Source organism: Leptosomus discolor, chromosome 14 (genome assembly GCF_034619465.1).
Source record: "Leptosomus discolor isolate bLepDis1 chromosome 14, bLepDis1.hap2, whole genome shotgun sequence".
Lineage (NCBI taxonomy): Eukaryota > Metazoa > Chordata > Aves > Leptosomiformes > Leptosomidae > Leptosomus > Leptosomus discolor.
The window spans coordinates 4,149,392-4,164,314 of NC_141404.1; the positions used below are offsets into that span (position 1 = coordinate 4,149,392).

General features: G+C 49.7%; 2 protein-coding genes across 4 annotated transcripts; one reads left to right on the plus strand and one right to left on the minus strand.

Annotated features, from left to right (window-relative positions):
- Nucleotides 1–5,024: 5,024 nt before the first annotated feature.
- Nucleotides 5,025–6,743, plus strand: ATP5MF (ATP synthase membrane subunit f). Of its 2 annotated transcripts, XM_086473276.1 has the most exons (4): nt 5,025–5,057; nt 5,145–5,252; nt 6,103–6,219; nt 6,592–6,743. In XM_086473276.1, exons 1-4 carry the CDS (start codon nt 5,042–5,044, stop codon nt 6,618–6,620), a joined length of 270 nt encoding a protein of 89 aa, XP_086329402.1. In that variant the 5' UTR covers nt 5,025–5,041; the 3' UTR covers nt 6,621–6,743. The 2 variants fall into 2 exon arrangements, with proteins under 2 accessions (XP_086329402.1, XP_086329403.1); XM_086473277.1 differs by lacking the exons at nt 5,025–5,057; nt 6,103–6,219 and having other exon boundaries at nt 5,138–5,252.
- A 2,161-nt stretch (nt 6,744–8,904) lies between these two features.
- CPSF4 (cleavage and polyadenylation specific factor 4) lies at nt 8,905–14,697 on the minus strand. 2 transcript variants are annotated; one of them, XM_086473273.1, is made up of 8 exons: nt 14,595–14,697; nt 13,617–13,667; nt 12,972–13,124; nt 12,082–12,177; nt 11,837–11,930; nt 11,303–11,375; nt 10,330–10,422; nt 8,905–9,014 (listed from the first exon to the last, which is right to left on the minus strand). In XM_086473273.1, the coding sequence occupies exons 1-8, from the start codon at nt 14,695–14,697 to the stop codon at nt 8,946–8,948; spliced, it is 732 nt and encodes a 243-aa protein (XP_086329399.1). In that variant the 3' UTR covers nt 8,905–8,945. The 2 variants fall into 2 exon arrangements, with proteins under 2 accessions (XP_086329399.1, XP_086329398.1); XM_086473272.1 differs by having other exon boundaries at nt 10,330–10,443.
- Between the last annotated feature and the right edge of the window lie 226 nt (nt 14,698–14,923).

The following is a 14,923-nucleotide window of genomic DNA, read 5'->3' on the forward strand; positions in this document are numbered from 1 at the left end:
ACATGAGGCCCATTTGTACAACCCTCCTGCTGGGCCACTCACACTTAGCCAGGCAGACACGTTGATATGGTGGGATTCGTCACACCAATCTTCCCCACGCTCACGAAGGCAGATCTACTCGCACAGATGGAAGACGTGTTCAGCCCTGCCCTTCTGGATCGATACCACCATCACTTTCCCAGTGGGTACATGCTCTTCCTCTTTTTAGCATGAAGAAACTGGTTTTTACTGGTCCCTGGTTTTATTTTCATGTTTGTCTACGGGAAGCAGGCAATCTCAGATACAGCTGTCGCTGCAGCAGATTTATCTTAGTAAAATTCCTGCTTTGGTGTTGCAAGTGTTTTAATTAACGTAAATTATTTTACGACACTTTACTACTGATAGCATGTAATTATCTCCCCACAGGTATATATTTAGCTAACCAGCAGGCTGATCAAAGACCTACAGAATCAGGTACTTTTGCAACTGACACCAGATACAAGGAGAGGCCAGCACGATGGGACCCAAGGAGGAGGGAGGAATTCCCCCTCCCCCATCCTAAACACAGGGCTCAAACTTCCCCACTTGAAAAGATAATCATAACATTAACTTACACACTTTACCAGAGGAGCATGAAGATGCATCGATACTCAAGTGCTGTGAAGGAGAAAAGGACTATGCACATGCTAAACTATTAGTCATTGGTAAGCGATCTCCTTTGTGAAGTGTTTTGAGGTTGACTAAGGGAAATGGCTCTGTAATAGCACCGAGCGAGCAATCTGCTTACAATCACAGGTTAATTCTCTCAACTGCTTTTGTTGGGTCGATCCCTAGCCATTATTATCTACACAAGGCAATTCACCCTTTTCCTGAGGAAGTCTGGCCTTGGAAGAGATTCCAAACTCCACACCCCTTTCTCATCCTATTCGACTCGGGAGCCTGGTTTCCACGGCAAGCACAGTTTTAGATGAACGAGGTTGAAAGCTACGCTGAGCACCTGCCCTGCTCTCACCACATCAAACTCTTCACACGATTAAAAAGTAACAGACTGGGCCAAGCTACCTGGGACCATAACTTTTCTCCAAGATACTGGTCGATAAAACATGCCTCTCTCCATTGAGCTTCTGGAAGTGCTGGTAGCCCATGATTCCACAGAATCCCAGAATGTTGGGTGTTGGAAGGGACCTCGAAAGATCATCCAGTCCAACCCCCCTGCCACAGCAGGACCACCTAGAGTAGGTCACACAGGAACGCGTCCAGGCGGGTTTTGGATGTCTCCAGAGAAGGAGACTCCACCACCTCTCTGGGCAGCCTGTTCCAGGGCTCTGTCACCCTCACAGGGAAAAAGTTTCTCCTGATGTTCATGTAGAACCTCCTGTGCTCCAGCTTTCTCCTTCTCCTTGATGGCTGCAGCCACTTAACCTGTGCTGGTGGGAAGACATCAGATTGAAATGAGTTTTTAGGAGCCCAGAAGCATCCTATGCCAAACCACATGTTTTCAAAACCATATCTGTCCACTTGGGTAGGTTTGATCCTTTATTAAAAGCACCGGGTGCTTTGTCATCAGTTTCAGTGGGCGCAGGATCAGTTCCGTAAATCCTCGTCTCTTTGACCTTCGTGAAGGCCGCTCTGTGCTGCTTTACACACCTACGGACACGGTGTCTGCGTAGGGCTGTGGCGGCACTGGCCACCAGGCCCAGGTGAGATCCTGAGTTTTCAAAGGGCGGCACAGAGAACAGAAAAAATGATCCCAGCCTCTACGTGCTTACAGTCTGAGGGAGGCTGTGTTTCCACTTCAGCTTTCCAGAGACGCTAATGAAGAGTGTTACTTAACTTTTCGGGCCACAACTGAATCTTTGGGCTGAAAGCTGCAATATTATGTGTTACGGTCGCTACCAGAAAAAGGAAACCTCTTTCATATCTATTGACGTCTTTTGCAAAATACTCTGGGTTTTTTGAATGATGTACTTCTTATTATTTCCATGCCATTACTTATAAACTTCACAGCACTTTCTAGAGGGGTCTTCAGTAAGATGAAAACCTCAGGGCAACACTGCATTAGGCTTTTATTTTTATAGGTTGGGTTAAACCTTCTTGCAATTGGTAGGTTTAGCTGCGTTCCTTTATGTAGGGTAGCTGAAGGAGACATTAAGTCTATTTCCACCCACAATGCAGGACCACTCAAGTACCTGGAAGGCTCTGGGAGGACAGTTTTGGGTAGGATATTAAAAGGAAAGCAGGTTACGTGTGGATGGACAATGCAGCTCAGGTGGAGGAGGAGACAGAAAGACAGCATGTTGAAACAGGCAGGGAACGGAAACTTCAAAGAGCCTGAACAATCATTGATATAAAACCTGCGCTGCGCACATGAAACAGAGAGATTTGGGGTCATATTGCTGCCTGGAGCAGGTTTGGAGCTACAAGCAAGGCAACTGGCTCTCAACCCCGTGATTTCTTCTGTGTTCAGGAAAGAAGGGCTGTGAGCAAACAGAAATACATCAGAAATACCTTTCCTCATCCCTCCTCCTCCCATCTGGATCAATCAGCAAGACCCTGAATTTTGGCCAGCGCCAGGGTCAAAGGGAGGAAACGTGGGCTGCAAAACCTCCCGCCCATCTGTACCATTTAACTCTTCCTGCTTGGTTCAGCACCAAGACGGCACGAAGACAACGGCACTATCCCCCTCGGAGTCTACCAGAGCAGGGAGTTCAGGCCAAGGTTTGGGTCACTGCTGTCCCTAATCACCTCGGAGACGTACCCTTGTTAGGGACTTCCACTCCTACCCTAACAAACCACATCTCCCCAGACCTTGCTCTAAGCAGTTTGAGCGCTTTTCTGCTCTGCAGGGAACTCCTTAAAACAAGGCACCCGCCATTGGCTTTTTTCCTGTAGGTGAATTAATCTGCCTTGCATGAGTAATCCTATTTAAAACAATAGGTTGCCTTGCAAGAACAAGGGAAGCAAGTTTGAAGCATGCTTTTATGCAAGCACTGTAAAAAGGCCACGTAGTAGTTCATCAGGGGACACTTCAGCAATAAAATGACAGTTACCGGTAAAGTCCAATAATAAAATAAAGGATAATTTAATAAGGGGGTTTTTAACCCATTTAACAGGGACTAAATTTGGAACCCTTTCTTCAAGCGATCAGGCACCCTAGACTTTCCTAATCCTAATTTCTGTTAATAACTGAAAGGAAAAAAAAAAAAAGCAGGCAGCAATCTATTCCTTCTGCTGTTATTTTTCTGTCACGGGAGAGCACTATTCAATGTAAATAAATTAATTTCAGTAAAACAGCGGGTGAAGCGAGACATGCAGACCAGCCTCTGAGGAAGATGCGCTACAGAGTACTGTAACTCTTGAGACCACCAAGGTCCCACGCCTCAACTCATTTAATACCAGGGAACACAAACCCTACGGATTATAACGCAGAATCCTGGCAGAGCACTGGCAGGAGGAAGGCACGTGCGAGAAGACTCTGTGACTTAAGAGAAGTAAGAGCTGCAGAGATCAGTGGCTCAGAATCGATGTAGGACCCCCTGTGAGCCCCCTTCGGCATCCTTCATTTAGCCTTCACCGCCTCGGATCCGCTCTAACCGTCCTCTGTGGGATGGAGATTTAATATCTAGGAAATCCGGGGTCCTGGCTGACCTGTCAGAAACAGGGGTGGATGGCTGCTCCCTGTTCCCTGCTGTATCACTTTGCTTTTCAGATTCAGCACAATAAACAACAAAACCTGACACTATTTTATGAACCTGAATGATACGATTCGAAACCTCTAGAGGTCAGGCTAGGGGAGAGCATCTTCCCAGCAGCTGCATTCTGCTAAGTGCGAGTGACACCTGCTGGAGTCCTCCCCCCCATAACCCACCCTCGTCCCACCACGGCCGGCTTCGCAGGTGTCTGAGCTGCCCAGGGTGGACCTTCTGGGGGCCTTGGATCTCTACATCCCCCGGAAAGACACTTGGGAACATGAACTAAATCTGGGTGGCTCTTTCCTATTTGCAGGAAGGCGAAAGTTGTCTTGATCAGCCCATTATCTCTTCTGCCACTCTGGTTAAGCACGTTTACTTCCACCATAGACCGAGGCCCAGCCTCTACTTTTGCCTTTGACATCCTTCCACAGGAGCTGTAGTAAAACGCAGCATATTCCCGCATGGAGAAGTCCCGAGTGGGCACTGAAATGGGACCACACGATACATTATTCATCTGCCACCTAATCCCTGTGAAAAATACAGTCTAACAATCCTCCTCTCGCTTTGAAGCCACCTAAGAAGACCACAAGAGAGGGCAGGTGACCCCTGGAAGAGGTCTGAGAAGTCCTCACTTCTTACGTTACAATATATGATAACAAATTTAAATGTATGTTGGAGTATATACTACGTGTGAATACACCTTTACAGTGCTACGAGTTGCAACTTCTGCAGAGCCCACTGGAGAAGGTTCCCCCAAGAGACTGCTGATGAAGTCTCGTGACAGTGCTGATGAAGACTTGTGAATTTTTCTCTCTGCTGTGTTCCCAATCTGCAGGAGCCTTCACCTCTGAGCCCTGGCCAGCGCTGGCACCCGACATCCCTCAACGTACAGTGGGGACGCTGCAAGGCGCTGGCCTGCTCTGGAGTATCAGAGGACACCCTGCACAAGCCACCCAGCGTCGCCGGGCCAGAGCCTCCTGACAAGAGAGCAGGACAGGGAGGGAAAACCCCTCATGATGCCCCCAGCCCTGCGACAGGCCGCCATGGTGACAGGGCCCCACATGCACATGCCTCAACGCATTGCCTGTGGCAACTGAGGCAGCGTGTGCAGCCCCCACTGGGCAACCCCCCCGGTGAGGAGACGGAACGGGGACACGGCCACACCGGGGCCAACACCTCCTCACGGGGCCCGTCCGGAGCGGGTAGAGCCGCGCCACCCGCCCAACATGGCGCCAGCCCTTCGCCACCCGCCCAACATCCGGGTTCCCGCCTGACCTTCCTCCCGTGAGCCTCAGCGGCCCCCCCCCCCCCCCCCCCCTCCCCTCCCCTTCCCGCCTTCCCCCGCGGCGGCGCAGAGCAGCAGCGGCAAGATGGCGCAGCCCCCGGGTGAGTGCTGCGGGCCGCCAAGGTGACCGCGGCTCCCTCCTTCCCGCTCTCCCCTCTGACCGGGCTGTGTCTCTCTCTGTGCCGCAGTTCTCCTCAAGGACATGAAGCTGCTGGACGTGAAGCTGGGCCAGCTGCCCTCCTGGCTGGCCATGAGAGACTACACCCCCGGCGGCATCGTGGGGGCCATGCGGAGAGGTGAGGGGGGGGGGGCTGAGGGGAAAGCAGCTCCGCGGGCCCTCGGCCGGCGAAGACCTGGAGGGGGTGAATTCGTCCTCCTGACGGAGCCAGGCAGAGGAGTGCAGAAGCATCTCTGGCTGCCCGAGGGGGTGTTGGCGGCGGCGGCGGGGGGGATCCGGCGGTGCGGGGGCTGCTTCGGGGCGGTTTTTGCTTTCCCAGAACGCTGCCCCTTGCAGCGTCCTGTTTTCCCAGCTGTAAATTTGCTTCTCGCATGGGCTTTATCCGCCAGAGGTTTGTTTTCAGTGTTGCCTCTTGTATAAAGAGGAAGTATAGTGACCTTACTCCCGACTCCTGAACCTATTTGCTGAAAATCTTGAGGTTTCCCAGCATCGCAAGTAAACTTAAAAAAAAAAGCAATTGATCCCTAAAGATGATAAGAAGGGACACAAGGCTTTTGTAGAATGCTTGGCAAATGTTTTGACCTATGCCCTTTGTTATAGATACGGTGTTCACATAAACACAAAATATCAAATGCCAATGTCTACATCGCATATATACACTAATATAAAAGATTTAGATAATTCCAAAGCAGCTTGAGCTCATGAAAGTCACAAGAATGTTTAGGGGAAAATGAGAAATGGTGCTTTTTTTCCCCCCTTTTTGTTTTTTTTTAAGGCTTAGCACTATTAACTTGAGTTCATCTTGCTTAACTAACATGCAGATCGCCTGCTCTCCGACTTGCTTCTGAGACCCTCAAATGTTTCATTAGAAACAATTTCCTGAAGTTCTGTGAAACTGGGCTGCTGCTTTGTGACACAGAAAAGCCAGCAGCTCCTCTGGCTGCTGTAAAAACTTTTCTCCTACCCAGGTTACAACAGATACTACAACAAATACATCAATGTCAAGAAAGGCGGCATCAGCGGTGTCTCCATGATTCTTGCTGCTTACGTTGTTGTCAGCTACATCTGGGACTACAGTCACCTGAGTGAGTAAAAGCAGTTGTGGCTGAGTGTGTGTAGTGCAGCTTGGAAGAATGCTTGGGGCAACAAAAACAATGAATCTGCCGCTTTTAGAAATAAAATGAGACTGTGCCAACCATTGCTGCTTGAATCCGAGACTGGGGGCAAGCAAACTTCTTTTAGGGAGAACACGAATGCTTTTGCTAAGTTAGCAGATGGCCAGTATTTTTGTGGTGATGAAGAAAGCTTAGATCTTGTTGCCTGTCTGGCCTGACAGTACTTAAAAAATACATGCTTGAGGTTTTTTTAGAGTGCTTGCTTTCCTGTAACTTTGGGTGTGATGTCTCTTTTCCTTGTGACTTCAGTAAAATTAACTTGCTTTACTTTGAACGCTGCAGAGCACGACCGCCACAGGAAGTACCACTGAAGCGTGACTTTCAGAAACAGCTGGAACAGCTGCCCTGGCAGAAGACATCAGAGCTGTTGGTGTCCCCATCTGTACTGTTATGACCAATAATAAAGTGCACACACTTCACAGTGACCGAGCTGACACCCTCAGAACGGACTGGTTAATTGTGCAAGGGGGGTTCTCTTCTTAAGCGTTTCCCCCCTCAAGGGTAGGCTCCGAGACGGGTGGGAAAACATCTGCTACCTGGGTTCCCGTATGAGCTGGGGAAACTATTACAGTGGATCCCTACTGAACTGTTTGATAAAAGTCAAAAGCATGGGATTGCTTCTTAAGGGCTGTTACGTACAGGTTGGACAGCGGGCTGAAAGGATGGAACAGTCTGATTTGAAAGATCTGAGCTTTAGGTGGCTCTGATTCGGTGTGTTTCTGATTCTCGGTGAGGCGCTCACCCGGGGACTGTAGGTATTTGGGCCATTTTCCATCCCTGCAGAGCACTGTCAGAGATGAGATTGGTTTAGCTTTAAGGAGGTCTGCAAGTCACTGGGATCCTAATGTTTCTTACCTCTGATAACCCAAAATTTCTACCCAAACTCTACTTACTTTGAGTGCTGAAAGAAGCTGGAAGGTTATTCTGAACGGGTATATAAGATTAAAAGACTAAGATAATGAAGCTCCATGAAGCTAAACTGAAGGAAAACTTTGCTTTTTGACTTAAATGCAGCGGTGAGAAGTTTAACAGGAGACGCCCCGTGCATAAATGCAGCTTAAAGGAGCATCTGTGGGTTTGGCCCCGGCCACTGACCCCCCTCACGCACCCCCTTCAGCAAGTGCAGCCCCCTGGGAGGGCGCTGCGGCACCACCTGCAGGATTGGGAGGGAGAGGGAACGCCCCTTCTTAAGGGACAGGAAGAATTTCTCAAGAGCTTCAGTGGGAACAGGCTCCCAGTTTTGGAAAACATCTGTCTGGGGGGAGTGAAGACAAACTCCTGAACTAGACAGGGAGGCACCAGAGCGGTTCAGTTCCCTTTCCACGGGCCCACCTGGTAGTTTGGCCGCTTCAGCCTCTGGGGGGCACAAGGTGTCAGGAGAAGCGGCTGATGGTCAGTCACACCAGTTGCTCACAACTTCTCTTGGGACCGACTCCGCCTCCCCACAGTGAAATAACGAGTCACTCAAACCAACGCAGGCTCCCATCGTTCTCTTAATCTAGTCATATCACCTCGTTCTTAAAAAAAAAATAATAAATTCACAGCCAGCTTTTTTCCATCAGTACATTTCCATAAAAACAAAGTATAAAGGCAGTCAGCAAACGAGAGATGGGTTAGAATCAATAAGGCTCAAATTGTAGGTGCAATTTTTTTTGTTTTGTTTTGTTTTTAATTCACATTTGATCATTGGCCCTTTTGAAATAGTCTTTTCACCAAAACGAAGGGGTTTGGGCTTGCAAAAAACTGCTCTCGGAAGAATACCCTACCACTTTTAAAAGCAGTGCTCCATGCGAATACACATCTCCACTTCTGGCTCTTCTCTAGGCTACGGAAATACCTGCTCAGTGTGAGCTGGATGGGGGGGGCTGAGACAAGGCTCTTCTCCTCCTACTCTTGGAGCCGTGTTCCTTTCCCTCCTTGCGTTTTGCACAGGGAAAATGAGCACAGGCGCGGCTTTCCTACCATCCCTGTCCCTCAGAGATGCCAATTGATTCTCCCCTTGATCGGTTCTCACCCAGAAGATTAATCTCTAACCTTCAGTAAAGCAAGAAGCACAGAAACAAAGCAAGTGGACAAGAGTTTTACAGCCTGATGTACGTGATGCGTTTACGTCAGCCACCAGGACAAGCTTACCGACTACACCAGGCTGGACCTGGGAACGTGACTTTGCTTTTTAAGAGCTACAGGACAGAAGAATCCCTGCTTCCTCACTGAAGGGAAGGCATTTCAAGTATCAGTTTTCCCAGTCTTCCTGCTTCCACAGGGAGGGCTGAAACGCTGCAGGTTCTCCAAAGAGAAGTGGCAGAAGGAAAACACTTTAAAGAAACACTGGTGTTAGGACGCATTTAGGTGGAGTGCTGCACCGGTGAGGGGGTTGCATATCTATTGGCTTTTAGATCTACCTTTCAGCAGGGCTCAATGAAAATAGACGGAGGCCAAAATCTATTTTAAAAAGGTTAAAACATAAAAAAAAGTTGTGGACAATTACAAAAATGTTGCTTAGCAGCAGCCAGCCTCTGACCAGTTCTTTCAGTAATGGCATTAAAAAACAACCTGATTAATAGTTCAAGACATAGTGCCAAGCAGAAACCTTTCCTCAGTGTTAACAGCTCCCTCGCACTCTTCGTTCTGCTCTTTCACTGTCCACTGAGAAAGGCCAGATGTCCTTTGGTGCATCTGTTGGCATAATGACCTTTTTCACCACACTGAAAGAGAAAGAGAGGAATTATTACACAGTTATATCTTTTTTTTTTCTCCTCTAGCTGCCTTCATTAACGGTTCCAATTCGGAAGCTTTATCTGTGTATGGAAGGCGCAGCATTTCGCAGGTGAACACGGTGTCACAAGGGACACAATTTCTGGGGTGCTTCCACTCCCTGGAGCACAAGCTGCTCCTGTGCTGGGAGCAACCTCACACCCTGTTACTGTAACGCCCTACCAAGGAGGGAGCTCTCGGCGTGCCACTGCCAACAGCAAAGGGCCAAAACACAAGGAGAATTTCAACGGTTGAGGCTTCCAGGATAAGCGCATCTGCTACACGCTGCCTCAGAGATCTGCAGGGACTCTCCTGGTCAGCTGTCCTCAGTCAGACAGAGAAAAGGGCATCCGGACAAGAGAGTCATGACTTTGCACCTTGAAGCTGTTCCAGCCCAGAGAGAAATGCCACTATCTGGTGCGACAGACTCCAGATACGCGATTTACTCGCAGGTAAAACAATCAGCAGCTCTTAAAGGTTTTCAGTGAAACGAGTTCAGCTGCTTAACATCCCTGTCCAATCCAATTTTCACCCAAACAAGCACCTAAGGCACAGCAGTTGGCATGAACAACGATGTTAACTCTCAAAGCTGATGGGACAGGAGGAGTCTTTGCCCTTTTCCAGGGGCTTTTGTGGAAAAATAAACAGATGGAAACTCAGTTGGGTCAAAGTTTTACTGGTGCTCCTCAATGAGCAGCCGAAGTGAATGGCTCCTCCCTTGGTTTGACAGCAATGGGGTGCGTTTGCAGCTGAAATACTGAACAGTCTTTGCAGATTCAATGTCTGATACTGGCAAGGACCTTCCGGGCTAACAGCGGAGAAGAAAAATCTTTCTACAAGGAAGTGTAAGCAAATGAACTCACGAGACAGAACTAATATTAACTCTTGTTTTGGAGGGCACACTCTCCTTTAGCTGCCACCGTGGTAGAGAGCCCTGTTGATCAGCCGACGAGCAAAGTCAGCCCCTACAGCGGCCTTAACTGTCACAGCGAGTCCGTGAGCCGGCAAACCCGCGACCCAGAGGCCTCAGGACCCAAGGCCAACTCCCACAGCTGCACCCACCCCCCCGCAGCGCAGCGGCTATGGAGCATTTCACTGCGAAAACCCCCTTTTTCAGGACCAACGCCCCTCATCCCAACAGTCCGTTCCTTCCCCGGGGACAAGCACGCAGCAGCAAGGCAGCGTGAGGCAGTCCAGGGGACGGGCTCTCTGGACTCCAGCCTAGCACCCTCCGCCTTCCCTCCTCGCCCCTTCCCTCCGAATTACCTTGTAGCAGGTGACCTGCTCCAACGGCCGGGGTCCTCTGTTCCCAGTGTTGTTATTTTGAGACTGCATGACTCCAATGACTTGGGGTGTCCTCTGTTGGTTAGGAGAAGAATTCTGCCTCGTTAAGTGCATCGAGGATAAAGACTTTTATGGTTGTTCTTTTGTTAAGAAGGGAAAAGAGCACCCCATCTATCAAATGATCAATTTTTCCTCCAAATCTGTGTGTGGGTGCTCTGCCAGCTGGAGCATCAGAGAGAAGAAATCAAGCACCGAGGCTTACGAAGCCCAGAGATCCCACTTTTCTCTCGAAAGCGGATTTAGAGAGTAGGTTTAGGCTGCTAAAATATCATTGCCAGCATTGAGAGATGTCACACAGATGACAAAAACTGGCAGATTGCTGCACAGTCACATATGACGCGCTTCTATGTCACGTGGGAGCGTTCTGTGACTACATCTCCGTGTAAAGTTGGAGCAATCCTAGGGTTTTCATCACTACAACGGCACTCAGGGTTGCTCACTGCTCAATTCTCGCAGAGCACCCTCCCCTCGAGGCAGTGCCCCAAGCAACAGAACTGCCCCTGCTGGCCCCCGAGCTGGAGGACAGTGCTAACCACGGAGGTTCACCAAGGTGAGGGGAGAAACAGAACAAAGCAAAACACCACGGTCCCAGGACGAAGGCAGCAGCAGGCCACTGTGATCAGATGGGGGACATGAGAGGGCTGGGAGAACGGACAGTGCTTTGTGGCTTATTAGGATTTGTCTCCAAGTTCTTAATTACAAAAGAATATCACACCCTGTTGTAAAACAGGAAAGGTTTTCTCTCATTCAGTGAGTATTTCTCCAAGACTTTCCAGTGAGCCAGATCCAAGAGCCCAGCGTCCAGTTTTGACCCCAGGACAAAATACCCTCTTTTAAAGCACTGTGGGAAATGCTTCGAGGGTGGGCATGGAGGGGAGGCAGGGGAACTGTGTACCTTTTGCTGTGTTTGTGTCGGTTGAGGCAGTGGTGGTTGCTCTGTGGTTCCCATTGGCAGTTCAAACCGAGGGCTGGTTTAGATGGAAACAAGAAAATTGATTCTCAAGTCATATGGCAACACTTCACCATCAGCTCAGTCAAGTAACTCCAACGAACAAAACAAGCGTTCAGCCCGTTAAATCCGGCTCACGGGACAGAGACCTCGCCCCCCCACTTCTCTCTGCAACCTGACGCTCAGCAATTATGCATCCAAAAAAGGATAATCCAGCACGCAGCACATCCCTCTAGCTGTGAAGGCTTCTGGAATATAAACCCACGCGATCCCGCTGCACTGGTGGCATCTGACCACCCCTCTAGAGTCCTACTGGTACCTCCCTGAAGAGGCCCTGCCCCGTATCCTCAAATCGGTACCACAAACGAAACGTTGGCCAAATCTCCAAAGCTACTGGGAAGCACTGGAGCACCCTCGTTTGACAAATATGGATTACAAGGGCAACAGAAGGTGACAGGACAGGCCTGGAAGCATACTCACTGCATGAATTTACAGGTAGGCCCCTCCGGACAGAATCCGACGAGGTAATTCACACAGATGACTCTTCGCGTGTGTCGGTGTCTGCAGAGAGGACCTGCAACACAAAGCTCAGGAGTTCACGTTCCCCATACCCGTAGCCCAGCACTCCCCAGCAGCAGGTACACGAGCAGATCACGCAAAGAGGGAATAGCAACACCCTACCCTTGATTTACAGCCACAAAGGAGCAACCGTGCGACATACATACCATGTTTACAGAAGCCTCTGTCATACCAGGGACAGTCTTTGATCTTCGACTCCGGGTCAATGTGCAAGAACGGACATTCTTTGTTACTGCATTCCCCTGTACCAAAGGCAAAGACACTTCTCAGTCAATGGTGCAGGTTGGAGATCAAACGACCCTCAAAACGTTACCTGGATCATGTAGCTCCCACAAAGCTGTTACCAACATTTACAAGTTCAGGCACAACAGTCTTGCTGCCTGCCTTAACCTAGATGAAGAACACCAAGGACTCCCCCCTGGTGGGTAAAGTTCTACCAGACTGGATTATTTATGTGTGCTTTTAAAAACAATGAGGAAACTAAATCTGAAAGAGCAGTCATGATAACAAAAACCAAACATTTAGTGCACCAGAAGTGTAGAGAAACTACAAATTGCGCACTAACCTCAATCCAAGGAAACCTACAAGACTGTAAGTTTCTGACAGCAAGTTGCCTCATTATGTCCAGATCTCCAGAGCTGGAAAGCAAGTGCATAAAAGTTTTGCACCCCCATGCCCTCTGCTGCTCATCAACTCCCCAAAAATAAGAGTCATGCAAAGACCAACTGCTCAGCCTACTCATCTCATATACCCAAAACAGAACATAAGGCACAAAACCCAGTAAAAACTTGAACTTCCCCCCTCTTCCCCCAAGGGACAAGGCTCTTGAGAGAGAAGACATCTACAATACGTCACAAATTTAGGGGGATAATAAAGCCAAGGACTAAGCAGATCTGAAAATTACAATCTAACCATATCATCAGTCACAGAAGAACTGTAATGCTCTGAAGATGGATGAGAGGGAGGTACCAGGATCCTCTTCACCAGACTCCCACGCCAGCAAGGAACGCTCAGTAGGAGCTACAATGCCCCTTACCAAATTTAGAGTAGAAGTAACACTCAGGCATCTTGGTCATGTCGTACTCGTGCAGGAACTCGCACTGGTCTCCCTTTTTGCACAGCCCTCGCAGCCAGTGTTTGCAAACAACTGTCTTTTCCCCGCTGATGTGTCGGAACGGGCACATGCCACCTGCAGAAGGAAAAAAAGGCCAATTAAAATATGTGGCACAAGAAGGCACAGGGCAACAGCAACACTTTGTTCCCCTCTGCAAGAGGGGTTTCAGAAAACATCCCTCTTTCTTATGCATTTAGCCTTTAGCAGCAAGAGCAAAGCAGGGAGTTCCGGACAAGTTACCCTCTAACGAGCTGAGCAACGCAGCTTCCAGCTCTTAATCCTGGCAACCACGAACCACAGCAACTACTACAGGCCCACCCACAGCAAGGTCTGCGTGTGCTAAGTTCTTCCTTTACAGGGAGCTTTGCTCATTCACCTCCCAGCTTCTTAAAAAAAATACCATTATTTCACAATCGCTGCGGTTATTCCAACGTCCTTCAGTTTTATCCTCTAGCTAGGTTATCCCCTCATCTTTACAAAACACAAGAACGCTGCAGACAGTGCTAGAAAATCTAATTTCCCCCCCTCCACCCCCGTGAGTATCATTGTATTGGAAAGATTACTTGCCTTTTCCACAGGCCGCTTTTAAAAAAAATTCACAGACAGCTGCGCCTGACTCTGTAAAGAGAACAAAGGAACAGAATCAATTTTAACAAAGTTTCGTGGCAACTTTTAAAATATTTCCTTCCCCAGAAAGACAATCGGGTCCTCAACATCAAAAGAAAAGCAGCGTTTTTGTTTGGGGAATTTCCTTTCCCGCATAAATTCCTCGTTCAAGTCTGGCCCTCACAAATACCTATATTCTGGGGGGAATTTGCAGAGGTTTGGTGGTGCTTGTTTTGCTTTTCAGAGTCAGGTTTTGTTGACTGGGTTTTCCTCTGCTGTTAAGCTAATCATGTCAGTGAGTCCTGGCAATGGCAGTCTTATATTTTTTGACCAGAACAGCCTGAAGCAACAATTACCGTGTTACCCCTTGCTGCTCCTGACCCACAGGAACACAACATTCAAGGGAGTTAAACCACAAGTTTAGTTGCCTGGCCAGAAAATTTCAGCAAAGTACGAGTCTCCTGAGACTACCTGTGTCAGATTATTAGGTGAGAAGAAAAGGTTTAGAGGCCAGGTCACGAGTATACACAAAGGTGAAGTCTCCTTGCCATCAAAATGCCTCATCTACCAAAAAATTATAATAAATTCCTGTGCAGGAAAGTGACGTTTATTCACAATCACGCCTCAATGTTCATTTTCCAGCCTGGCTGGGCGCTAACTACAGCTTTCACTAAGTAGGAAAGAAGAAAAATCTGGATTGAGACAGAAACTTCCCAGGGAAAGCAGAAGTTGGGTGGATCGAAGGAAAAGACCTGAGCAAAGCGCTCAGATCCCCGGAGACCTCCCTCCCACCCACCCACCCACCCGCCTCAGCCAAACCCGTGCGGGAGCCCAGACAGGGCCCCGGCCCCGCCGCCGGCTCCGGGGAGAGGGGTCAAGAGCCGGTCCCGAGCACCCCGGGGAGGAAGGAGCCGCGCAGCCCCCGCTGCCCGCACGCACTGTCCATGCCAGGAAAGGGCAACGGCTGCGCCCCCAGCTGCTGCTCCACGGCCAGCTCCAGGTCGAACTTGATGTGGTCCACGCTGGCGATGAGCTCCTGCATGGTGGCGGCTGGGGGGCGGCGGCAGCGGGAAGGAAGGGGGGGTATGGTGGCGGAGGGGGGGCGGCCAGCGGGCGGCCGGGCCCGGGCTGGCCCGGCCCGGCCCGCTCCGCTCCGCGCCGGCAGCGCCTGAGGTGAGGGGAGGCGGCGGCGGCAGCACCTCGCCGCCCCGCGCCGCCCTCCCGCGGAATGCCGGGAGTCCCCTCTGACCCCAGCGCCCACCGCGCAG